The sequence below is a fragment of the Rhinolophus sinicus genome, linkage group LG06 (genome assembly GCF_036562045.2).
Source record: "Rhinolophus sinicus isolate RSC01 linkage group LG06, ASM3656204v1, whole genome shotgun sequence".
Taxonomy (NCBI): domain Eukaryota; kingdom Metazoa; phylum Chordata; class Mammalia; order Chiroptera; family Rhinolophidae; genus Rhinolophus; species Rhinolophus sinicus.
The window spans coordinates 81,266,953-81,293,901 of record NC_133756.1 but is presented as its reverse complement, the minus strand read 5'-3'; the positions used below and the strand labels follow the sequence as shown (position 1 = coordinate 81,293,901).

At 40.5% G+C, this 26,949-nt stretch overlaps 1 protein-coding gene across 5 annotated transcripts; it reads right to left on the bottom strand.

The window, feature by feature from the left end:
• Positions 1-26,949, bottom strand: IFT46 (intraflagellar transport 46). 5 transcript variants are annotated; one of them, XM_074335393.1, is made up of 13 exons: positions 26,668-26,949; positions 25,847-25,943; positions 22,609-22,685; positions 19,676-19,828; positions 18,531-18,676; positions 16,520-16,594; positions 16,278-16,371; positions 15,709-15,837; positions 4,866-4,987; positions 4,433-4,499; positions 1,328-1,388; positions 942-1,040; positions 1-459 (listed from the first exon to the last, which is right to left on the bottom strand). In XM_074335393.1, the coding sequence occupies exons 3-13, from the start codon at positions 22,651-22,653 to the stop codon at positions 452-454; spliced, it is 999 nt and encodes a 332-aa protein (XP_074191494.1). In that variant the 5' UTR covers positions 22,654-22,685; positions 25,847-25,943; positions 26,668-26,949; the 3' UTR covers positions 1-451. The 5 variants fall into 5 exon arrangements, with proteins under 5 accessions (XP_074191494.1, XP_074191495.1, XP_074191493.1 ...); XM_074335394.1 differs by having other exon boundaries at positions 942-1,027; positions 1,348-1,388; XM_074335392.1 differs by having other exon boundaries at positions 942-1,027; positions 26,844-26,949.

Here is a 26,949-nt window from a genome sequence, read left to right as displayed (position 1 = left end):
TAATCTGAAAGAGTATTTTATTTGTAAAATCTTTGCCAACTAACTTTAAGAATGAAAGAAAACAATTCCATTGTTACCCGAAAATTTAAAGTTTCCTCCTAACCTGATCATCCTGGCATCCCAGAAATCCAATTCTTCTCATTCAAGTCCCCAGTGGCAGAGATGCACAATTCCCATGGGAAGAAAATCAGGACAGGCAGAAGCCATGTAACAAGCACGTGCAGTGCTTTCTGGCAGAGAAGGTAAGGTAGTAGGACAAGCTGCGTCACAGGCAAGGACACAAGTGGCTGATGACAATCTCTTCTTCTCAGCTGGGATAGAGGAGCCTGCTCAGCCTTGAAACAGAGTGACCTGGGAGGTGTCTCAGCTGAAGGTTAAAGTCTCTGCATCTCCAGCTTGCGAGGTAGAGTTGGATGGAGGGGAGAATGCTTTCTTGCCTTCAGCTAGAGCTTTAAAATGCTGTGAGGAAAGAGAGGAAGCATGGAGTATTTGGGATATGCTAGTTGCTACATTTTAGCAAGAATTAACCTCTTCACAATACTTTAAGCTTCAATTTTCTCCCAGCTTTACTTCCAAAACAATTCCTTGGTGTTGTCTTTGAAAAACAGCTAGAAATTTGCCCCATCTCCTTCAAAAACGAACCCCTTTATTCCTTCCTTCCTGCTTCCATTCATTAGGCTACTTGGTTCTCCTGTAAGCGTGACGGTCATCTGTAGATCCTTACCTAACCTTGTCTAAAGCCCATATCACCTCTACTTTCCCTGCCTTTAAAAGCCCTACCCGTGCCTGTTTTGCAGCTCTCTTAATTACAGAGAAGGGTAATAGCAACTCTAGGCAGAGACATCCCCACTGTCACAGGACACAACCACAGCAGACTCAGAACAGTGGAGACTGCAGCCATCCTCACTACAGCTTAAGTCAATCTTTAGGGCTAGTCTTACCTGTGAGTTCTTGAATTCCGAGTAGAGGGAAAAGAGCAGGTGGAGGGACTGAATCCGACTCTTGTAGATAGGGATGTCTAGGATGGCTGAAATCAAGAACTCCCATGTGCAGAACCAAACAAAAATCCATGACTTATGGAGCATTTCCATTTAGGAGAGCCAATCCCCTCCCAGATGGCTCGTGTCACTATGGCCTTGGGGGTAAAATACTGGGCAAATACGTCACAGAAGCCCAAATGCCACCCTTGAGTGCTGCCAATAGCACAACTGGCTTACAGTGAAGGCTTTAACTGAGGATGCTATCTTCCCAGAGTAAACAAAGCTTTTCAAAAGCCCACAGTGTGTTTATCCAGAGACGGAGACAAGGATGGGATGGAAGAGCTTACCACAGATCATGTCAACATACTTTGCCAGGCTGCAATCAATCTCTGCCGTGGGCAGGCTCACCTAGGAGAGACATGGGATGGACCAAAGTCAAAAGGCTGAACTCACTCTCTGAAGAAAAAGAGTTCCTAATATAACACATACATGTGAGGGGCTAAGTGGTATTACCCCAAAATCCATATGTTGAAGTCCTAACCCCTAGTCCTAACTTCAGAACATGACTGTATTTGGAGATAGTCTTAAAGGAGATAATTAAGTGAAAAGGAGACCATTAGGGTGGACCCTAATTCAACGTGACTGATATCCTTACAAGAAAAGGAAATTAAGAGTCACACACAGAGGGAAGACCATGTGAAGACATAGGGAGAAGAAGGCCAAGAAGAAAGGTTCTGGAAAAAATCAACTCTGCCGACAACTTTATCTCAGACTTCTAGCCTCCAGAAGTGTGAGAAAATAAAATAAATTTCTGTTATTTAAGCCATCCAGTCTGTGGTACTTTGTTATGGTAGCCCTAGCAAGTAATACAACATGTTTATTTGTTTTTCTCTCATCAGTAAAATGAAATCGGTCATATTAATTAACCACCAAATTAGCAGATGATCTAACAGAACCAAAAGATTTTATAAGTAAAATATACTACCATGCTGTCTTCCTGTGTGAAGAAGAAACTGAAACCAGGTTATGTCTAAATATTGATAGTTACTTAGTATTATAAGGCCTAATGGTCCTTGGACACCAAAGGAACAAAAAAAATGGACATGACATCTCAGGTGACAGACTTTGGATTTAAACAAGTTACATTGTAAGTTTAAAGACCATTAGCTTCTTTAAAAATATTTTGTTCTCTTTTTTACAAAAATAAAGAGCTTATATAGTTCTGTAATTTCCTTTTTTCACTTAACAGCATCATTGATATTTCTCTGTATCAGAGCAAAATAAGGCCAAATAATACTCCACTGTATAATCATTTCACTGAATGGATTTACTACAATCAATTCCCTAATTCCCTAATCAGACATTTTTCCTCAGCTACAGCTTTAAAATGCTGTGAGGAAAGAGATTGTTTTCAAATTCTTTGCTTTTACAATTCCCCAATAAACATGTTAAAAAAAACAAAAAGTCTTCATAGAGCTTATATTTTAGTAGGGAGGGGGGAAAAAAAGTAAAGTACACAGTATGTTAGAAGGTAAGTATTATGGAAGAAAAGCAGGGAAAGAGGGAGGGGAACATGGGGGAGCTGGTGTAATTTTAAATATGGTGGCCAGGAAAGACCTGTTAATCATCATTGCTCAGTTTTCTTTTCTTGATATGTAAGAGTTCTTTGCATGGATAGTAATATATATGTTTAAGTAATTTTTCTCAGTCCATCGCACTTTTAACTTTGTTTACGGTAACTATCACATTTTCCCCATTATAATTTTTTATTTTCCTATTATGCTAAGAAACACCTAACCATACTAACAGTATTAAATATTTCTCCTATTTTTAAAAATAGTACTTGTATAGCTTTATTTTTACATTAACTATTCAATTCATTTGAAATTCACATATGCATATGGTTGAGGCATAGACCTAATTTAATTTTTGTCAAATGGGCAGTCAATGGTCTCATCACAACCCATTCTATCTCCAATTATTTAAAATACTACCTTTCTTATACATGAAATGCCCACATATACATGGATTTGCTTTCAGATTATTACGTGCTGCTAACCTATTTCTATTCCTATGCCAATATACTATTGTTCTATTTACTACAGTTTTACAATGTGTTTCTAATATGTGATAGGCCAAATCCTGCATTATTTTTTCCTATAATTTCCGTGAGTAGACTTAAAAATTGATTCTCTCAGGTAACTTTTATTACCAAATTTTCAATTTCTAAAAATATGCAGTTAAAATCCTAATAGAAATAGCGTTACACTGACATGGTAAATTGGGAAGGACTTACTAGTGCTATGAGATTGAATCCTCCCAGCTAGGAACATGGCTTAACTCCTCATTCATTCAGATCCTGTGTCTGCCCTTCATAAAAGTTTTATAATTTGCTTTAAAAAAAAAAAAAATTTTGCCAATTCCTTATTAAATTTACTCCTGTTTGTTCTTTCCTTTTTTAATTTGAGGTAATTATAAATAGCACATCAGCTTCTTAGAATAGCATAAATATCTCTGTGGAAAAGTAATAATACAGGAAGTACACATGTTCATCAAAAGGTATGTGTTAGAAATTCATAGAAATATTATAGTAATATTCCATAGTAATTTATAATAATCCCAAGCTGGAAACTACCCAAACAGCTACCATAGAATGGATAAATAAATTGTCACATATTCAAACAATGGAATACCATACAGTAATGAGAACAAATGTACAACCACAATGTATGAAACAATATGGATGAATCTCCATATGGATGAACGATATAGATAAGAAATAAGACACAAAAGAGTACCATTACATTTAAATGAAATACAAAATAGGCAAACCTAATCTATGTTGTTAGAAATCAGGGTGGTGTAAATCAGGTTGGGAGATGGGAGCATGAGGGGGCTTCTAGGATGCTAGCAATGTTCTAATTTTATTGGGGAATATTGGGGAACAAAGTGTTTCTCCAGGGACAGTTCCAAATCACTGTCCTTCAATCTAGTTGTGGAGGGCGCAGCTCAGCTCTAAATCCAGTTGCCGCAGGGGGTGCAGCCCACCATCCCACGCAGGAATTGAACCGGCAACCTTGTTGTTGAGAGCTCACACTCTAACCAACTGAGCCATTTGACTGCCCCTCCGGAAGCTCAGCGGCAGCTCGTTGTCTTCAATCTAGTTGTGGAGGGCGCAGCTCACTGGCCCATGTGGGAATCAAACTGGCAACCCTGTTGTTCAGAGTTCAAGCTCTAACCAACTGAGCCATCCGGCCGCCTGCAATGTTCCGTTTTTTGATCTAATGTGTTGATTTACACAGAGGTGTTCAGCTAGTGAAAATTAACACATGTACATTTCTGATTGTGTGTTATACTTCAATTAATGAGTTAATGATAATATGGAAAGAGAGAAAACACTGGGCTCTAGAGTGCATGCCATACTTTCTTAGCTCCTGCTACCTTGAACTCACCTTGCCCAAAAGCTCTTCAAACTCTGGGGACCATTCCTGCATCAGCATGTCAATATCAGGCATGGGCCTAAAGTATAGGGTATATAAAGTATATAAACAAGAAACATGGACAATTGACATCAGCAACCTTTGGATCAGGATATTTAGAATGAAAGGAGGTTCTCAATCTGGCACATTAGGATTTCAGGAGAATACAGACTGGGAAGACCAAACTTACCCAGGCCCTGGGGTTTGGAAAAGCTGGCTAAGTAATAATACCAGATAAATCACAATTTTTATGCCTACAATCTCAGCCAGTAGCTGCCAGGATCCATAGGACCTCAGGTTGATCAAATATGTCCCGAGCTGTTGGGCTGTCTTCTCAGAAGAAATGGGTTCACAGGTGGTGAAGGTTACCATGGGTTTCTGTGGTAAAGAATGTGGTATTTCTTACCTGGTATAGTGCACAGTCGCAGGGGGCTTAGAACGATGTAACTCAGAGATGCTCTCAATCCATGTGTCAATGGCTTTGGGATTCTTTTCTGCATCTTCCAGGCTCTTTACTTTCATATGTTGCTAAAAAAAAAAACACGGGGGGGGTAGACTGGCTGATGGCAGGGAAGTAGCTTTCCTGTTTTTAAAGCGTGACTCATCATATGCTGTTATTTCATACACAAGGTAGCTGATGAGAAGGGATGCCTGATCGCAGCCAATTGAAGATTACGGGAAACCCTGATAAAATTTTCTGGAACCATGGGACAGGGGCAGGTCAATAGGATAAGACTGATCACAATGAGATACCATTTCACACCTACGAGGATGGCTAGAATAAAAAAGACAATAAAAGAGACGACCAAGATGGCACAGTAGGTAAACACTGTGTTTACCTTCTCTCACAACCACATCAAAATTTCCAACTAATCTACAAAATAACCATTATTGAGAATCGCCTAAAATCAAGCTGAACTGAAGCCTTTCAACTAAGAACTTGCAGAAGCCACCTCCAGACTGGTAGGAAGGTCAGAGATGCAGAATGGGCTGGTCCCGCACCCGCTTGTGACCATTAAAGATCGGGAGGGCTATTTCGGCTGTGGGGGTCCCCACCCATTCCCTAAAGGAGTGAGAGATACCAGCCTCACCCCAGCCCAGGGTTCCAGTGCTGGGGAGAGAAGTCCCATAATTTCTGGTTGTGAAAACCAGCGGAGATTGTGACTGAGACTGAGTGCGGCTGCACTCACAGGTGCTCCTCTTGAAGGGACCGGGCATAGACCTACCCACCAACGGAATCACTCACTCTGAGCTCCAGTGCTGGGACATCAACTGGGAAGGTGGCAGGAACAAATGGTGGGGAATTGAGTTGTCTGGTTTCGGATGGGGACAGGAGAGGTGGCTTTCTCCTGAATGGGGTTGCTGGTGGAGGCAATTGTTTTTTTGTTGAGCCCTCCCCCTTCCCGGCGTGTGAACACAGGCAGCTGCCATTTCTGAGACTCTGCTGTTCGTTCACCCTACCCCGGTGATTTTAGACCTGGCCCCATCCAACTTTTGGGGCACACCCAGGCTGCTTTCAGTGCCTTTTTCATGCAAACCACCAGCCTTGGCTCAAGCTGCAGACTTCCCTAGGATCTCTTAAAGGTTCGCAGAACCCAGATAAGCAGCATCTGGCTTGAGCATCTCCTGTACCTCTGGCTGAGCAGCCCTAAGCCGGCACTAGTGGAAGCCAGCCTTGGTTTGTGGCTCGGGCCCTCAAGGCGCTTCCAAACACAGCATGGGAGACAGCCATCTGCAGATTTCTTTCTGGCTACTGCTGGGTAGCCGTAAGTGGGGCACGGGCTGAGGCTGAAGAGGACCTACAGTGCATTCCCTCCAAGGTGATCCTGGGGCTGGCAACCGCAGTGGCCAGCTTAAAAACGAGCTGGAGCATCACCCAGCTGCCTCCAAGTACGACACACCTATGGGGCAGATTGGGCAGGCACCAGAGACCTGCTGAGTCAGATCCTGCTCCATAGGATCAGCCCCTGAACAACAACTCATCCACAGTAGTCAAGACCAGTCCTCACAACTGCTGAGCCCAACGGTCAGTCCCTCACATTGATGTGCAATTATCAATCAAGGCTCAACTACAAGAGGAGGGCACACACAACCCACATAAGGGACACACCTGGAGCACGTGGCTCAGGTGACCAGAAAGACTGTGCCACTGAACCCCACAGCACACCTACTACATAAGGCCACTCTACTAAGACTGGAAGACATAGCAGCCTTACCTAATACATAGAAAGAAACAGGGAGGCAGCCAAAATGGGGAGACAAAGAAACATGTCCCAAATGAAAGAACAGAACAAAGCTCCAGAAAAAGAACTAAGCAAAACAGAGATAAGCAATCTATCAGACACAGAGTTCCAAACACTAGTTATAAGAATGCTCAATGATCTCAGGGAGAACTTCAACAGAGAGATAGAAAGCATAGAAATGGAGATGGAAAACATAAAAAAGAACCATTCAGAAATAAATGATCCTATAATGGAAATGAAGAATATATTACAGACTTTCCGGTCATCAAAATAGCGGTGTGAGGTGAGCCTCTGGAAACGTCCCCTGGAATTTACAACAAATTGAAAAACTATAACTCTACAAAGGACTCCCTGCACAGCAGACAGGCAAGACGAAAAGTCTCACTTCTGAATTCACCTAAAGGTGGGCAAATTGCACGAGCGGGGGAGGAGGGAAGGGAGAAGTATGGACATGGGGCCCCGTGGGCGCAGGACACAGACCTAGCTCAGTGCTCCGAGCTCGCTGCATCCCGGAACTACCACAGCTACGGGAGAGGGAAGAACTGCTTCAGCTCCGTTTATGGCCCACAGGGCTGAGGGGGCAGCATATAACATGGCTGAACCCAACGCTCACGGCAGAGAGCTTGGAGCAAGGACTGAGGGAAGAAGGCTGAAAATGGTGGTGTAGGCCCTAATTGCCACAGATAGTGGAAGCCTTAGGCACTGAGACTAGTCACCCCCTCCTCACCCTCCCAGAGCTTGCCCCGCCCCCACCTGCTGAGTGCTAGAAGCGGAACAGTAGCAGTGTCAGATCAAAAGAACAGAATATTTGCAGTTCTGAGAACTGTGATCCGCAGACACAGATTCGCAGCCCAACTAGTTCCAGCAATAGGGAGGGAGCTGTGGAAGCAGGGCCGACTGTGGTGGTGGTCACCACCATTGCTCTGGACCACCTCTCACAACTCACCCTGCCCCTGGCCCCATCTATCTGGGTGGATCCCTGCAGGGGTAAACATAACTGCTGAAACACACTGGCTCTGAATCTGGTGCAGGAAGAGCTTTGGAACTTCAAAAGCTCTCCGCATCCTGATGGGGACGCAGTGCCCTATGACCCAGGTGAACTGTTAACAGAGGAGAAGCCCGCCTTCCAGGGAACCCCCCATTGTATGAGAAGCTGGAATAGTGCAGAGAAAACATAGCACTACAGTGTGAGAGAGAAAAAAAGGCTGCGGTCGGAGAGAAAATAAAACATTCTACCACAATGTACTGGAAAACAAAAGAAAGACCTCTTCCTATCAACCTGTTGCAGAACCCACTCCTGTAGATGTCTAGGAAGAGAAATGATAAATCATTAATTGCCATGAATAACCAGGCAACAAGACAACTCAGAAAGAAAGTGAAAAGTCTCCAGAAAAGGAAGTAAAATATATGGAAATATGTGACTTAAATGACAGAGAATTCAAGATTGCAGTTCTGAAAAAACTCAATGAGATACAAGAAAACACAGACAGGAAGTTCAGTGAACTCAGAAACACAATCAAAGAAGAGCATGAACATTTTACCAAAGAAATTGAAATTTTAAAAAAGAACCAAATAGAATTTCTGGAGATTAAGAACTCAATAGAAGAAATTAAGAATAAAATAGCCAGCTTAGGTAGTAGAGTTGACAAGATGGAGGAAAGAATCAGTGACATCGAAGATAGAAACCTGGAAATGACACAGATGGAAGAAGAAAGAGACTTGAGACTTAAAAGAAATGAAAGAACTCTACAAGAACTTTCTGACTCCATCAGAAAGAGCAATATAAGAATAATGGGCATACCAGAAGGAGAAGAAAGAGAGAAGGGAACAGAGAGTATATTCAAACAAATAGTTGATGAGAACTTCCCAAACTTGTGGAAAGAAATGGATCCTCGAATCCAAGAAGCAAATAGAACACCTAATTACCTCAAACCCAGCAGGCCTTCTCCAAGGCCCATTGTATTGAAGCTGTCAAAAATCAATGACAAAGAAAGAATCCTCAAGGCAGCCAGGGAAAAGAAGACGGTAACCTACAAAAGCCCATCAGATTATTATCAGATTTCTCAGCAGAAACTCTACAAGCCAGCAGGGAGTGGAACCAAATATTAAAGCTATTGAAAGAGAGAAATTCTGAGCCACGAATAATATACCCAGCAAAGATATCCTTTAGATATGAAGGAGGAATAAAGACCTTTCCAGACATACAGAAACTGAGGGAATTTTCTAATACACGACCTGCACTACAAGAAATACTAAAGGAGGCTATTCGACCACTATCAACAGGGACAATTTGTGGCAACCGAAAGATAAAAAGGGGGAGAATAAAGGCCTGAACCGGAATATGGGAATGGAGAAAGTAGGCATGCTGAAGAAAATGGAATATTCTAAATATCAAACTTTCTTTTACATAAACTTAAGGGTAACCGCTCAAAAAAAATCCAGAACTGAAATATATACTGTAATAAAAGAAGAAACAGAGGGAAACATCATACAATACCAACATAAAGAAATAACAGACAACAATAAAAAGGCAAAAAACAATGGAGACACAGTCTTACCAGAAAACTAAAGATAGAATGATAGGAAATCCTCACATATCAATAATCACCCTAAATGTAAATGGACTGAACTCACCAATAAAAAGGCACAGAGGAGCAGATTGGATAAAAAAACTAAACCCAACTACATGCTGTCTCCAAGAGACATATCTCAGCTACAAGGACAAGCATAGACTCAAAATGAAAGGGTAGAAATTGACACTCCAAGCAAATGGTACCCAGAGAAAATCAAACGTAGCTATACTGATATCAGATGAAACAGACTTCAGAGTGAAAAAGGTAACAAGAAACAAGATGCACATTTCATAATGGTAAAGGGGACTATACAACAAGAAGACATAACAGTCATCAATATTTATGCCCCCAATCAGGGAGCACCGAAATATACCAAGCAACTACTAACAGAACTAAAGGGAGAAATTGACCAAAACACAATTATACTAGGGGACTTAAATACATCATTGACAGCTATGGATAGATCATCCAAACAGAAAATAAATAACGAAATAGCAGCCCTAAATGACACATTAGATGAAATGGACATAATTGACATTTATAGAGCACTTCATCCTAAAACATCAGACTATACATTTTTTTTCGAGTGTACATGGAGCATTCTAAGAATAGACCATATATTGGGACATAAAACTAACCGCAGCAAATTTAAGAAGATTGAAATCATACCAAGCATATTCTCGGATCACAAGGCTTTGGAATTGGATATCAACTGCAAAAAGAAAACAGGAAGAAACACAAATACATGGAGATTAAACAACATACTTTTAAAGAATGACTGGGTCAAAGAAGAAATTAGAGGAGCGATCAAAAGATACATAGAAACAAATGACAATGAAAATACATCCTGCCAAAATTTTTGGGATGCAGCAAAAGCAGTTTTAAGAGAGAAATTTATATCATTAAAGGCCTATCTCAAGAAACAGGAAAAATCCCAAATAAATAACCTCATGTTACACCTTAAAGAACTAGAAAAAGAAGAACAAATGAAACCTAAGGTCAGCAGAAGAAAGGAAATAATAAAAATCAGAGCAGAACTAAATGAAATAGAGAGCATAAAGGCAATAGAAAAAATTAATATGACAAAGAGCTGGTTCTTTGAAAAGATTAACAAAATTGACAAACCCTTGGCTAGACTCACTAAGATAAAAAAAGAGAAGACACTAATTAACAAAATCAGAAATGAAAAACGGGTAGTTTTCACAGATGCCACAGAAATACAAAGGATCATCCAAGAATACTATGAAGGACTATATGCCACCAAATTCAACAACCTAGAAGAAACAGACAAGTTCTTAGAAACATATAGCCTGCCAAGGCTGAACCATGAAGAACTGAAAAATCTAAACAGACCGATCACCAGTAATGAAATTGAATCAGTCATCCACAACCTTCCCAAAAGCAAAAGTCCGGGACCAGATGGCTTCACTAGTGAATTCTACCAAACCTTCAAAGAGGATCTAATACCAATCCTGCTCAAACTCTTCCAAAAAACTGAAGAAGAGACAGTATTCCCTAACTCATTTTATGAGGCCAACATTACCCTGATACCAAAACCTGGTAAAGACAACACGAAAAAGGAGAACTACAGACCAATATCTCTGATGAATACAGATGCAAAAGTCCTAAACAAAATTCTAGCAAATCGAATGCAACAATGCATTAAAAAGATTATTCATCATGACCAAGTGGGGTTCATCCCAGGGGCACAAGGATGGTTCAACATATGCAAATCCATCAATGTGATACATCACATAAATAAAATAAAGGACAAAAATCATATGATTATATCAATTGATGCAGAAAAAGCATTTGACAAGATACAACATCCATTTATGATTAAAACACTTAATAAAATGGGTATAGAAGGAAAATACCTTAACATGGCCATATATGACAAACCCTCAGCTAATCTCATAATTAACGGTGAAAAACTGAAGCCCTCTGCTCTACGTTCAGGAACACAACAGGGCTGTCCCCTATCAACTCTGCTTTTCAACATAGTGTTGGAAGTCCTTGCCAGAGCAATCAGGCAACAGAAGGAAATAAAAGGCATCCAAATTGGGAATGAAGAAGTTAAATTGTCACTCTTTGCAGATGACATGATGCTGTATATAGAAAACCCTAAAGACTCCACCAAAAAGCTATTAGAAACAATCAACGAATACAGTAAAGCTGCCGGCTACAAAATCAACGCACAAAAGTCCATTGCATTCCTATATACTAACAATGAAATCTCAGAAAAAAAGTGAAAATTAAAAAAACAATTCATTTTGTAATTGCAGCAAAAAGAATATAATACCTAGGAATAAACTTAACCAAGGATGTGAAAGACCTATATGCTGAAAAGTATAAGACATTTTTAAAAGAAATTGAAGAAGACACAAAGAGATGGAAAGACATTCCGTGCTCACGGATTAGAAGAATCAACATAGTTAAAATGGCTATATTACCCAAAGCAATATACAGATTCAATGCAAAGAAATAGAACAAAAAATCATCAGATTTGTTTGGAACCACAAAAGACCCTGAATAGCCAAAGCAATCTTAAGAAAAAAGAACAATGTTGGGGGTATCATACTCCCTGACTTTAGCTTGTACTACAGGGCAACAATAATAAAAACAGCATGGTATTGGCAGAAAAACAGACACATAGACCAATGGAATAGAATTGAGAACCCAGAAATAAAACCACATAAATATGGACAGATAATTTTTGACAAAGAAGCAAAAAACATACAATGGAGAAAAGACAGCCTCTTCAATAAATAAAACATACAATGGAGAAAAGACAGCCTCTTCACTAAATGGTGCTGGCAGAACTGGAAAGCGACATGCAAAAGAATGAAACTGGGGCCGGCCCAGTGGCTCAGGTGGTTAGAGCTCCATGCTCCTAAATCCGAAGGCTGCCGGTTTGATTCCCACATGGACCAGAGGGCTCTCAACCATAAGGTTGCCAGTTCAATTCCTCGAGTCCCGCAAGGGATGGTGGGCTCCGCCCCTTGCAACTAAGATTGAATACGGCACCTTGAACTGAACTGCCTCCCGGATGGCTCAGTTGGTTGGAGCGCTGGCTCTCAACCACAAGGTTGTCAGTTCGATTCCTTGAGTCCCTGCAACTAGAAACGGCAACTGGACCTAGAGCTGAGCTGCACCCTCCACAACTAAGACTGAAAGGACAACTTGAAGCTGAACAGCACCCTCCACAACTAAGATCAAAAGGACAACAACTTGACTTGGAAAAGAAAAGTCCTAGAAATACACACTGTTCCCCTTCCCCAATAAAATCTTTAAAAAAAAAAAAGAATGAAACTGGACTGCTATCTGTCACCATGTACCAAAATTAATTCAAAATGGATCAAAGACTTAAGCATAAGACCTGAAACAATGAACTGCATAGAAGAAAACATAGGTACTAAACTTATCAACCTTGGTTTCAAAGAGCATTTTATGAATTTGACTCCAAAGGCAAGGGAAGTAAAAGCTAAAATAAATGAATGGGACTATATCAAACTTAAAAGCTTCTGCACAGCAAAAGAAACCATCAACAAAATAAAGAAGCAACCAACTGAATGGGAGAAGATTTTTGCAAACAGTGCCTCCGATGAGGGGCTAATATCCAAAATACAAGGAACTCATGCAACTCAACAACAACAACAACAAAACAACCCAAGTGAAAAATCGGCAGACGACCTTAAGAGACATTTCTCCAAAGAGGACATACAAATGGCAAATAGACATATGAAAAAATGCTCAACATCACTAATCATCAGAGAAATGCAAATAAAAATCACAATGAGATATCACCTCACCCCAGTCAGAATGGCTATCATCAACAAGACAAATAGTAACAAGTGTTGGAGAGGCTGTGGAGAAAAAGGAAGCCTCATACACTGTTGGTGGGAATGCAGATTGGTGCAGCCGCTATGGAAGGCAGTGTGGAGGTTCCTCAAAAAACTACGAATAGAATTACCATGTGACCCAGCAATCATTCTCCTGGGTATCTACCCAAAAAAATCTGAAAACATTTATGCATAAAGATACGTGTGCTCCAATGTTCATTGCAGCTTTGTTTACGGTGGCCAAGACATGGAAACAACCAAAATGTCTTTCGATAGATGAATGGATAAAGAAGTTGTGGTATATATACACAGTGGAATACTATTCGGCTGCAAGAAAAGATGATATAGGAACATTTGTGACAACATGGATGGATCTTGAGAGTATAATGCTAAGTAAAATAAGTCAGACAGAAAAAACAGAGAACCATATGATTTCACTGATATGTGGTATATAAACCAAAAACAACAAAAGAACAAGACAAACAAATGAGAAACAAAAACTCATAGACACAAACAATTGTTTAGTGGTTACCAGAGGGTAAGGGGGGAGGTGGGTGGAAGATGAGGGTAAGGGGGATTAAATATATGGTGATGGAAAGAGAACTGACTCTGGGTGTGAACACACAATGGGATTTATAGATGATGTGATACAGAATTTTACATCTGAAATCTATGTAATTTTACTAACAATTGTCACCCCAATAAAAAAAAAATATGTTACCGGGAATCAACAGTAGATTAGATGAAGCAGAGGATCCAACTAGCGATGTAGAAGATAAGGTAGCAGAAAACACCCAACCAGAACAGCAAAAATAAAAAAGAATCCAACAAATTGAGGAGAGTTTAAGGGACCTCAGGGACAATATCAAGTGTACCAACATTCGCATTTTAGGGGTACCAGATGGGGAAGAGAGAGAGCAAGGAATTGAAAACCTATTTCAAGACATAATGACAGAAAACTTCCCTAACCTAGTGAAGGCAATGGACGTACAAGCCCAGGAAGCATAGAGAGTCCCAAACAAGATAAATCCAAACAGGCCAACACCAAGACACATCATAATTAAAATGCCAAAGGTTAAATACAAAGAGAGAATCTTAAAAGCAGCAAGAGAAAAGCAGTTAGTTGCCTACAAGGGAGCCCCTGTAAGACTGTCAGCTGATTTCTCAACAGACACTTTGCAGGCAAGAAGGCAGTGGCAGGAAATATTCCAAGTGATGAAAAGCAACGACGTACAATCAAGATTGCTCTACCCAGCAAGGCTGTCAGTTAGAATTGAAGGACAGATAAGAAACTTCCCAGACAAGAAAAAGCTGCGGGAGTTCATCATCACCAAACCAGTATTACAAGGACTCTTACAGGGACTTCTTTAAGATGGGAGGGGGTAAAGGAGGGGTGAAAGGGGAGGGATTAAGAAGTGCAAATTGGTTGTTATACTGTGGTCATGGGGATGTAGGATATACTATAAGGAATACAGTCAATAATATTATAATAATGAGGTAGGTTGCCAAATGGGTACTAGGTCTATCAGGGTGATAGATGGGAATGGGGTTGGAGTCAGGGTGAAAAAGGTGAAGGCATTAAGAAATGCAAATTGATACAGTATGGGGAATAGAATCAACAATGTTGTAAAGCTCATGTAAGGTGCCAGATGGGCACTGGACTTATCAGGGGATCACGTCATAGACTGTAGATGCCTGACCAATGCGCTATACACCTAAATCTGAAGTAGAATAATACTGAATGTCAACTATGACTACATATATAGGTATATATAGTCACAGGATGTGGAGTGCAACATAGGGAAGACAGTCGATGGTATTGTAGCAGCTGTATAAGATGTCAGAGGGGTAGTAGCTTGGGGGTGGGTTGTCACTTTACGAGGGGTTTAAATGTCTATTACGTTGCTTTGCATACCTGAAACTAATAAAAATATAAATTTTAAAAAAGACAATAACAAATGCTGATGAGGATGTGGAGAATTGAAACTCTCATTCATTACTGGTGGGACTGTAAAATGGTTCAGCCACTTTGGAAAATAGTTTGGCAGTTCCTCAAAATATTAAACAGTTTCCATATGGCCCAGCATTCCCACTCCCACATAAGAAAAATAACAATATATGTAAAAAATAACAATATATGTCCATGCAAAAACTTGTATATGTTCACAGCAGCATAATAAAAGTAGAAACAACTGGTGAATGGATAAACAAAATGTTGTGTGTCCATACAATGGAATATTATTCAGCCCTAAGAAAAGAAATGAAGTATTTACCAGGGTCTAGGAGCTGGTGAGAATGAGGAATGGCTACTAAGGGGTACATGGTTTCTTTTTGGAATGAAGTAAATGTTCCTAGATGGTAATGGTTGTACAACTCTGTGAATACACTAAAAATCACTGAGTTGTACAATTTAAAAGGGCGAATTTTATGGTAGGTTAATTATATCTCAATAAAACAGTTATTTAAAAGATAGGACAGTCCTGCAACCACAGTCATCCCTTTTAATAGGCCGTAAGTCAACTGTACAAATACCAGCAAGGCCTCCACTCTGGCCCTCTCCAGCTGGGGACTGTACTAGGCTAGTATCTTACTGTGATGTTGTGTTGTTTGGAATTCTCTGTTAACCAGAGTGAGAGTACTGTAGGGTCTGACTGCTTTGTAGAAGGCTCGTCCAATACCAACAGACCAAGGTTGTCAGGCTTTCCATCAGGACGTGGGACCTGGTTAGGAAAAAGCAAGAATACAGAAAAAATGAGGGACATAAAAAGGCCACACATGTTGTTTCCAATAAACTGAAGAGGAAGAACTCTTCTGGTTCCTCTTTATTACTTACTAGTAACTAGCATGCCTGTATATCATGGTGTACTAAAATCATCTTGAAAAACATACATGATCTATAGGATCTAAATATAAAGCTGAAGTCATGGATAATTAGGAGGCAAATATGACAAATTTTTAACATATAATGAGATAATCAAACAGTACCTAATAGCAATGAATATAATATGGAGTATAGAGAGCAAGGTTAAGAATTCTAATGAAATGAAGATTATATATCCAGGTATCCAATGCTAGTCAAGGTAATTAGTGGAACTGCTAGAGTAATAGAGGGGTCAGAAGAAACACCTAAGGAGTCATTTTTAGGATGTTCTGACTGTACCTTTAGGAATGCATCAATATCCCCGACAGCTGGGATAAAATCAGGAATGAAAGGTTTCAGTTTGTGGTCCAGCTCAATCAACTGAGGTGTATACCTAGGAGATATTGCCAAGGGAAAGTGGAAACAGAAAAACTTACTTTAAGGCTAAAAAAATTCAAGGGAGAATGGCCCTGTTTCAGACTAGAGGTAGGAAAGGGCAAGGTAGGGCCTGGAGGATTATGGTGGGAAGTCCTAAAACTCACCTACTGATATATTGGAAGAGGTCTTTCATCTCAGATGAAACTGGCAAATGCTCATAATCTGCAGGATCATACACCCTGGGGAAAGAAAAATAGGATTCAAGGAGGACAGAGAAGAGTGGATGTTGCTGTGGCCTAGTTCAGCCTGTGTGGTACTCTGACCACAGGGCACATGACTCTGAACCTAGTTTCTGCTCCACTCACATCTGCCTTTCCTGGGTGGTCTGCAAGGTAACTTTGAAATTTATTATAATTAGCTCTCAGTTACCTCTAGCAGTAAAGTACCGCTCAGCTGCAGAAAATCCAAAACATAATTTTAAAAAATTTTAGAATGTAGCCAAATTGTTTCCATTTTTTTCAATGTAAGGGATGAAGAAAAAAGATGGAATGAGATTTTAATTTCTGGCATAAAAACAGTTTGCCAAGAAAAACAGGAATTTTTACCAAGATGTTTTTCACAGTGTTATTTATAAAAGTAAAAAAATTAGAAACAAGTAAAATATCCAAATTTGAGTTAGTTTTAGGTAGTCAAGTTGAATACTACATAGTTATTTTAAAATACTTGTATTGATACATGAAATGTATACAGTAAAAAATAGAACACATATTAACTATAATTACGTAAAATGTAATGAACACTGGCAAAGTATATAAGTGACTAAGAAAGTTATTAATAAGGTTGTTCTAGGGAGAGTTGCTTAACAAAAAATTGAATACCAGGGGTGCCAAAAAAATGTATACACGACTTGTATTCATCTTTTGTTATTGGTATATATTGAGTATCACAATTTTAATAGTTTTTTACTTTTCTTAAAACGCATTTTTCTGGCACCCTCTGTAGATTAATGACTTACAGTTTACATTTCCCCTGATTATAATTTATGGAAGCAGAATATGACCATAAAGTATACTGGGAAGCATGAAGTCAGTCTGGTATTAAACATTTGCCTAATTTACTTCATATCTACCCACAGGTAGATAATCCAAAGATAACTATTTCTATTAGTTTATTTAATAAATGATGCACGCACACAATACAAAATAAAAGATACAAAATGTATACATTGAAAAGTTATGTCTCCCTTCCACCCCTCTGTCCTTGACACCAAGTTCCCCTCCCAAAAGTAATAACTATTATTATTTTCTAGTGTATCCTGGAGCTAGTCTATGAAATATTTGTTTTGTACACATGGTAGCAAAATATAAAACTTCTATACCTTTTAAAAATTCAACAGTATCTCCTCAAGATTGTTCTTTACCAGTGCATAAAGTGCTGCCTCATATTTTCCAAGGGCTATATAGAATTCTATTGATTGGCTACACCATCATTTATTTAACCAATAATTGTTTGTTTGTTTGTTTCTTTGTTTCGGTAGGAAAAAAGCAGGTTTGTTCAAAATGCCAGCATTCTGTGAGGATGGTGGCCTCCTGTCCAAAATTCATCCCCTCCAGTAATTGTATTTTAAATGGATGGGCCTCAGAATCCACTTTGATTAAAACCTATAGGGATGGGACATGACTAATGTAACACCAGGCTTGGGGTAAGATTTCTTTACTTCAGCATCATTCAGGAGCATTTTGCCTAAATGTGGCACTCCTGAAGAACCTATTCTCTGCTTGTCCAAAAAGGACCTGACCCTAAAGTAGAAATATTCCTGTGCATGTATGTTTTCCTTGCAAAACAGAAATGCTTTGGTATGTATGTATATAAATGTATTTTCTTTTTCCCAGAATGTGAACTCCCTGAAGACAGGGACCATCTTCTAGATTTACTCAGCAAACCCTTGTGAAATCCCTGAGCCCACAAATGTTTCAGATCGTGCAAGTGACATCAAGGATTCGGTGAGGCCGTGGAGCCAGAAAAGAAGGAAAACTCATTGTGTTGGGTTTCTGAGACCTCTGAAAATCTTACATAGAGGAGAGCAGAAGAGCGGCTGGAATTTCCCTTTTAACTGCTATCGTCCCCGTCCAGTGTTGTGAAGGCGTCCCCCCCCCCGTCGGGGGCTCTCCTCACCCTTCCAGAGGGGCTCCGTGCACTTCATCGTCATCTTCATCAGAATCAGTTTCAGGGGAGTCGTCGTCGTCATCGTCATCGTCATCATCATCATCATCATTTTCACTAAAGCCCCGTTGAGATGTCAGCTGTGAGGCCTTCTTCTCCTGAGAAGGAGTAGGCACAGAAAGGCCCATATAAAGAGAAATGTAGTATACCTATGCCAGTTCTCGCCTAGTGCCCTAACCGACACCCTTCCACCTGGCACCACATCACCAGAAAGAGAAGGCAGCACTCCCCAGAAGGGCCTCGAAAACCTTTTTCTGCTCCTGCTTAGCTACAAACTGGGTCCCCACTTTCTCTAACATTCTATTTCTCTACTTGAGGTCTGGATATAAATTTTATCCAAATTATATCTCTTTTACCTATTACTTAGGAGATCCTGAGACCTCTGTATAAACTATCCAGTCAGTTTCCATTCTAAAACTGAGAGAATTTTGGAGAAAGGCAACTCTAAATAATTATTTTGGGAGGGAATATGAGAAGATGAAGTGGGGAAGACAAACTTGAGGAGATCGTAATACAAAGATCACAGGGAGAAAATCTACTATTTAATTTGCAGACTATCCAGAGTAAGCTACTTGTAACTATCAAAAGAAGAAAGTTCGGGCCGGCCAGTGGCTCAGGCGGTTGGAGCTCCGTGCTCCTAACTCCAAAGGCTGCCGGTTTGATTCCCACATGGGCCAGTGGGCTCTCAACCACAAGGTTGCCAGTTCAGTTCCTCGATTCCTGCAAGGGATGGTGGGCTGTGCCCCCTGCAACTAACAACGGCAACTGGACCTGGAGCTGAGCTGTACCCTCCACAACTAAGACTGAAAGGACAACTTGACTTGGAAAAAAGTCCTTGAAATATGCGCTGTTCCCCAATAAAGTCCTGTTCCCCTTCCCCAATAAAATCTTTTAAAAAAAAGAAAAAAGAAGAAAGTTCATAATCAACCTTGTGCCTGAATTCTGACCAGCAGTTCCAGAGCTTTTCTATTTCCATTCTCTTTAATGGATATCTGATGGATCCAAATTTCCCTTCCCTTCCCCCATAAGTTAAATGCAATGACTATACATTATAGCTCAAGATAAAAGACTCTTCTTCTAACGGCATTAAAACCTACCTTTCTGAGTTTCTGGTTTTCTATGTACCATCCCACCCTCTCAAGTCCATGAGAAGGGGTCTGGTGATGCTTGGGGCTTGCAGAGGCAGTTGGGACAGGGTCCATGTCTTTGTCTCTGTGGCTTGGAACCTGTGGCATGCACTCACTTAGGACCTGAAGGATGACCAATTGGCCCCCTTTAAAAGTAGGTTTTGAAAGCTTGGTTTCCATTTGCTATATAGCTTATACTGATGGTAACAGATATTTGATTCTAGTTCTAAAATTATTCAACGTTTCTTTTATAGTAAAGCAGCTATTGGTACATAAAATTGTGACACAATACATCAAAAACTGCTACTGGTCACACTTTCCTCTAAGCATAACACAGATTTATTTATTTTTAGTTAAAACACACTTTTTTTTTTTTTTAGGATTTTACTGGGGAAGGGGAACAGGTCTTAGTTGTGGAGGGTACAGCTCAGATCCAGGTCCAGTTGCTGTTGTTAGTTGCAGGGGGCACAGCCCATCATCCCTTGTGGGAGTCGAACCGACGACCTTGTGGTTGAGAGGACGCACTCCAACCAACCTAGCCATCCAGGAACTCAGCAGCAGCTCAGCTCAAAGTGCCATATTCAATCTTAGTTGCAAGGGGCGCAGCCCACCATCCCTTGAGGGAGTTGAGGAATCGAACTGGCAACCTTGTGGTTGAGAGCCCACTGGCCCATGTGGGAATCGAACTGGCAGCCTTCGGCGTTAGGAGCACAGAGCTCCAACCGCCTGAGCCACCGAGCAGGCCCCCACACAGATTTATTATACATAGATAAAAGTATATTTCAATCTGTAATTTTGTGCAACAGATGATACACAGTTGCAGAATGTATTCAGTGACTAAGCTTTATCAGTATACAATTGATAAAAATTCTCTAGGGGTGGCCGGTTAGCTCAGTCGGTTAGAGCACGGTGCTCTTAACAACAAAGTTGCTGGTTGGATCCCGGCATGGGTCACAATGAGCTGCACCCTCCACAACTAGATTGAAACAACCACTTGACTTGGAGTTGATGAGTCCTGGAAAAACACACTTAAAAAAAAATTAGAATCCTCCATAGTGTTCTTTCTTAATTTAAAACCTGCCCAAATTATCCTTGTTCACATGGGAAACAGTTTGACAAAAGGAGCTTTTTAAGAATATTGATTGTCAATTTAAAGATTATTCAAAAGCGGATCCTTTATGCTGATTCCGGGTGCATACTAATTTGGAAACATAAATGAACCTTGAATATTGACCACATCATGATGAAGATCAGAAAAATGTAGGGTGAATATACAAATTTAGGAGGTCAATTCAGGAAAATTGTTCACTTTTCTTTTGTTTGCTTCTTCAAAGTTCTACTTTGCAAATACCTGATCTAAAGGGAGAGGACTTTATATACTACCGACAAATGTCCAAAAAATTATTTTGTGGGGCTGGCCCGGGGGCTCAGGTGGTTAGAGCTCCGTGCTCCTAACTCCGAAGGCTGCCGGTTCGATTCCCACGTGGGCCAGTGGGCTCTCAACCACAAGGTTGCCAGTTCAATTCCTCGAGTCCCACAAGGGATGGTGGGCTCTGCCCCCTGCAACTAAGATTGAACATGGCACCTTGAGCTGAGCTGCCTCCCGGATGGCTCAGTTGTTGGTTGGAGCGCATCCTCTCAACCACAAGGTTGCCGGTTTCGACTCCCGCAAGGGATGGTGGGCTGTGTCCCCTGCAACTAGCAACGGCAACTGGACCTGGCGCTGAGCTGCACCCTCCACAACTAAGACTGAAAGGACAACAACTTGAAGCTGAATGGCACCCTCTACAACTAAGATTGAAAGGACAACAACTTGACTTGGAAAAAAGTCCTGGAAGTACACACTGTTCCCCCAATAAAGTCCTGTTCCCCTTCCCCAATAAAAAAATCTAAAAAAAAAAAAAAAAAGATATTAAAACCACACAGTAGTTACACAGTGGGGCTACCTTAAAACATTACCTTTTAGGCTTTTTACGAAATCAGTCTATATCACTGAGTTTTCAAAGCTCCTGTTAGTAAAGGACAACTAGAATGAAACCACTGGACCATGTGCTAAGGCTGAATACACCGGTTGTTAAGCGAGCACACTGCAACTTTAAGGCCCCATCTGGCCAGAGTTGTAGGCGTCTTTCCGTCTTTCTTTCATAAACAGGGTGATTCTCTAGGTTCATAAAGTTAACAATAAAGTGACTCTGGGTCATAAGACTTCAAAATTAAAGTCTCTTTCAGATAATATTGGCAGTATAACAAATGTTGACAATGAACAAGTGCCTAAAATAAAACTCCAGTCTTGCTTTATTATGAGAATTACTTGGAGTGCTTGCTAAAAATATAAATTCCCAGGCTTTTACCTTCAAGACTCTGATTCAGTAGTTCTGGGTAGGGACTGGGAATCTGCATTTTTAAATATTAAGTACTCCCAGTTTATTCTTATGATCAGTAAAGTTTGCAAAACACTTGCCTACATTATACAAAATTCCTCACCAAACAGTCAGCTGTAACAGTAGGTTTTATTCCTGACGTCAAAATCATAAGGCTCTTCCTTCTTGATAGTCCTCCATGAGCTCAAAGGTACCCAACTACTAGAGGTGAGTATTCAAGAAATGTTTACTGGGTGGGGGGTGGGGGGTGGGAGATGAGGGTAAGGGGGATCAAATATATGGTGATGGAAGGAGAACTGACTCTGGGTGGTGAACACACAATGGGATTTATAGATGATGTAATACAGAATTGTACACCTGAAATCTATGTAATTTTACTAACAATTGTCACCCCAATAAATTTAATAAAATAAAAAAAATAAAAAAAAATAAATGTTTACTACTGAACTGGTGTCATCTCAAACTAACTACTAAAAAAAATCAAAGCAGAAATTCCACAAGAAGCTGTGGGTTATACTGCACCTTGTTATTTTCTTCTTCATACTCATCATTGCTGTTATCAGCCATAGTCTTGTTAGGAAGATGGGCAGAATGACGTCCTTAGAAAAAAAGTTTTCCCTTTAGGTTATTGTTAAAATGATTTTTAAAGACAAATATTTTAAGTTTATAATATTTTATGCTCTAACCATTTTATGGAACAGGGTTTATATGAACATCTAGCTAAAGCATAGGAAAATGAATTCTAATCATGGCTCTGTCAATTCAATTCAAGAAATATTTTCTAAACATTACTGTGCTTAAGGCATTGCATTGGACATTATTCTAATGATTATCTGCATTACATAAATAGTATAAAAGTTGCCCTTAGTTTATACATTGGTAAAATGAGGTTAGTGATTAGCAAAGTGAAAAGTGCTGGATTTATAGTCAGAAGACTGGGTTTGAAGGACAACTCTACCACTTGGACAACATGACTTAACCTCTCTGAGTCTAGTATTTTCCCACCTCTAAATGAGGTCAATAATATTTCTCGCTCATGACTGTCATAAGGATCAAATGTAAAAACTTAATGGAAAAAACTGACCCAGCTCCTGGCAAATTATAGTCACAAATGTAAATCTGTATCAGTGCCCACTAGATAACAACTATAAAAATACTCTGAACAATTAACCAGAGATATTCTAAAAGCATAACCAGATGTAAGGTATCAACTGGCATGATTTCTAAATCAAATAAATGCCAGTTAAACACCATTTTTTCAGCCTACTAAACTGCCCAAACTAAAAACAAATTATCACATTCACACTGGCAAGATTAAAAACACGCTCAAGTCAAAACCTGGGTGTCTGTATACAGAGGGTGCCAAAAAACTGTATACACATTTTAAGAAAGGAAAAAACTATTAAAAATTATAATACTCAATATATACCGATAACAAAAGATGAATACAAATCATGTTTGATTTCTGCAATTAGAAGACGGGCTCAAAGTGGTTACCATCAGCATCCAGACACTTCTGATAATGGCAAACTACTGCTTGAGCAACACTGACCAAAGTGTCCACTTGTATACATTTTCTTGGCATCCCTGATATATACATATATATACACACGCATATATGTATATACATATACATGTATATACGTATGTACATGTATATGTACATGTAGATACATATACATGTGTATACGTATATGCATGTATATGTATATACGTACATACGTATATACATGTATATACATACATATATACATGTATGTGTATACATGTGTATATACGTATGTGTATATATGTATATGTGTGTGTGTGTGTGTATATATATATATATATATATATATATATATATATATAGTGTGTGTGTATATATATACACATACACACATATATATCCCAACAGTTGTGCTGTTGTGGCTGCCCTGATGTCCTGAATCGATTCAAAACATTTACCTTTCATGGTCATTTTGATTTTGGGGAAGAGCCAGAAGTCGCACGGTGCCAGATCCGGTGGATAAGGACACACCATAATGTTTTTATTTGACAGAAACTGCCATACCAGAAGCGATGTGTGACATGGAGCGTTTCTGTTGTCATCAAAAAATACGGTGAAGGCTGATGCCGAGTGCCATCCAACAGAAAGGCAGGGATCTTCAATACAGAAAGTGGTACACCGAACCTTACTAACAGTGTGTGACAAGTTTCAACTTGTTCGGTACAGTCAGTAGGGTGTGAGCTATAGGTCAGAGAAGGTTTTTGTGGGTTTTTTTTTTTAATTGGGGAAGGGGAATAGTACTTTATTGGGGAACAGTGTGCATTTCCAGGACTTTTTATTGGGGAACAGTAGTGTGTTTTTCCCAGGACTCATCAGCTCCATCCAAGTCAAGTTGTTGTCCTTTCAATCTTAGTTGTGGAGGGCACAGCCCAGCCCCAGGTCCAGGTCCAGTCGCCGTTGTTAGTTGCAGTGGGCACAGCCCAACATCCCTAGTGGGAGCTGAACCGGCAACCTTGTGGTTGAGAGGACGTGCTCCAACCGAGCCATCCGGGAGCTCAGCTCAAGGTGCCGTGATCAATCTTAGTTGCAGGGGGTGCAGCCCACCATCCCTGGCGGCAGTCAAACCAGCAACCTTGTGGTTGAGAGACTGTGCTCCAACCACCTGAGCCATCTGGCCACCTGGGAGCTCAGCAGTTCAGCGGCAGCTCGTTGACTTCATTCTAGTTGTGGAGGGCACAGCTTGCTGGCCCATATGGGAATCAAACTGGCAGCCCTGTTGCCCAGAGGCTCGCACTCTAACCAACTGAGCCACCCGTCCGCCCCGAGAAGGTGTGTTTTAAAGTATGCCATAAATCATCCTCCATCATGATAATGCTCTGTGTCACACATCACTTCTGGTACTTGGCAATTTCTGTCAAATAAAAACATTACGGTGTGTCCTCATCCACCTTATTCACTGGATCTGGCACGGTGCAACTTCTGGCTCTTCCCCACAGTCAAAATGATTCAGGACATAGAGGCAGCCACGATGACAATGCAACTAAAGACACTCACGAAAGAGGACTTCCAGAACTGCTTCAGAAAGTGGCAAGAATGATGATAAATGTGTTCAAAGCAAGGGGGAGTATTTTGAGGGGGATTAATGGTAATGTGTCTATTACTGTAATAAATTTTTTAAATTTAAACATTCACCGTTTTGCTTGATCATATCTCGTAATTATATCTATTAATTTGCCACCTGTCTCCAATGATTACAAGCATCAGATGGCAGAATCAATGTCTCTTTTAATACTATACACCTAGTGACAAGCATAAGGCTGACACACAGTATACATTAAAAAAATGTTTGTTAAATAAATGATGGTGTCAAATCCTCTTAAATTATTCCAGAGATTTTTATTGGGATTGCAAATTAAAGGAAGGTTATTGAAGCATTTTCAAAGTGGAGCAAAACAGTTTTGATAAGTTAAAAACAAAACAAAACAAAACAAAACATGAACCCCTGGCAGATTGTGAGCAGAGCAGTATCATGAAGTAAATGGTGTTAGGAAACACTGATCAGGTTGGAAAAATATCCCAGAATCTGGGAGGCTGTGTTTTCATCCCCCTTAACTAGTTAGGAAACAGAAACAATGGCAAGTGAAGTAACTTGACTCTGAAAGCCAATATTTGCTATTACAAAATAGGAACTTCTTGGAGACAATCATGAATCCATCCTGCCCTTTGTTCCAAGAACCATTTTTTCTGCTTTCCTCTTCATTCCTCTCTTACCTCTGTGTCTTGGGGTTGGAGTATAAATACTTGCAACCTCTTCAGAGTCGTTAATCTCTAGACGCTCATCATATGTCTGGTTTTCAACAATCTTGGTCTAAGCAAAAGGAGACACGATCACATAGCTCATATCACCAGATATTAAAGCACTATGCGGAGAGGTGCGATTCCAAACCAGCATTCATCCTGTTCCTCACCCAAGACACTAGTTTCACAAGAAAACTTCACCCCCGTTCAAACTTTCCTTAAGGCTTCTTGGCCCAAGATCAAGCAGTGAGATCATCCTGCTGCAATCCATGTTTAGGAACTGCTGACAAGCTAGCTGAGAAACCAGAGAATCATGGAGGGAAACAACAGCCAACTTCTACACCAGCTCCCCAAAGCTGTTAGGCACACACAGGCACACGGGCTAAACAGTATTCGTTTGTAGATGGCGACTTAGGTTTCTTCGGTTTTCCCAAGGCTGTCAATGTTTCTCAAGGGAGGCTGTAGAGGCTCTAGAATGAGTTCTGTCTCTGGGGTTACCTCGTTTACCGGAACAGAGGGTCAACTCCAGCCTCTCAGTCCCATCCAATAATCCCGAAAGCATCACCTCCATCTCCACCCCCTACCCATCTTGCAGGTCGGATCCCCCTTAAGTTTCTTGGGGAGTAAGAGAAAAGCAGGATGGTTGGTGGGGGCGTGAACGAAAGGGAAAAAGAACAGTTGTCATGGAGATGAGAAGAGATTGGGGGATTGGAAGGAGAGAATGGAAGTCCGCTTAAATTCCTCTTGGGAGGGAGAAAAGGAGTTCTCTTCCGGAGAGGGTGAGGACCAATTACCTGTAGCCCATCTGAATCCGTCTCCTCTAAATTGAAAGAACCCCAGCCTGAGGCTGAGGTCTCACTCCAATGTCAGGCCAAGCCACTCTAGGGATTCTACCTGGAGCAACCGTCCACTCGTCAGTCGCTAGGTAAAAATAAACAAATAAACAAATTTTAAAAATTGCGAGACTTGCTTTCACTCTCGTGAGACTTTCTCCACTCCCGCCTTCAGTCCCTGCGAGGAAAGGCTCCAAGGAGGATCAAGAGCGGCTCCGGGGTTGGGGGTTGGAGGAGCCTCTC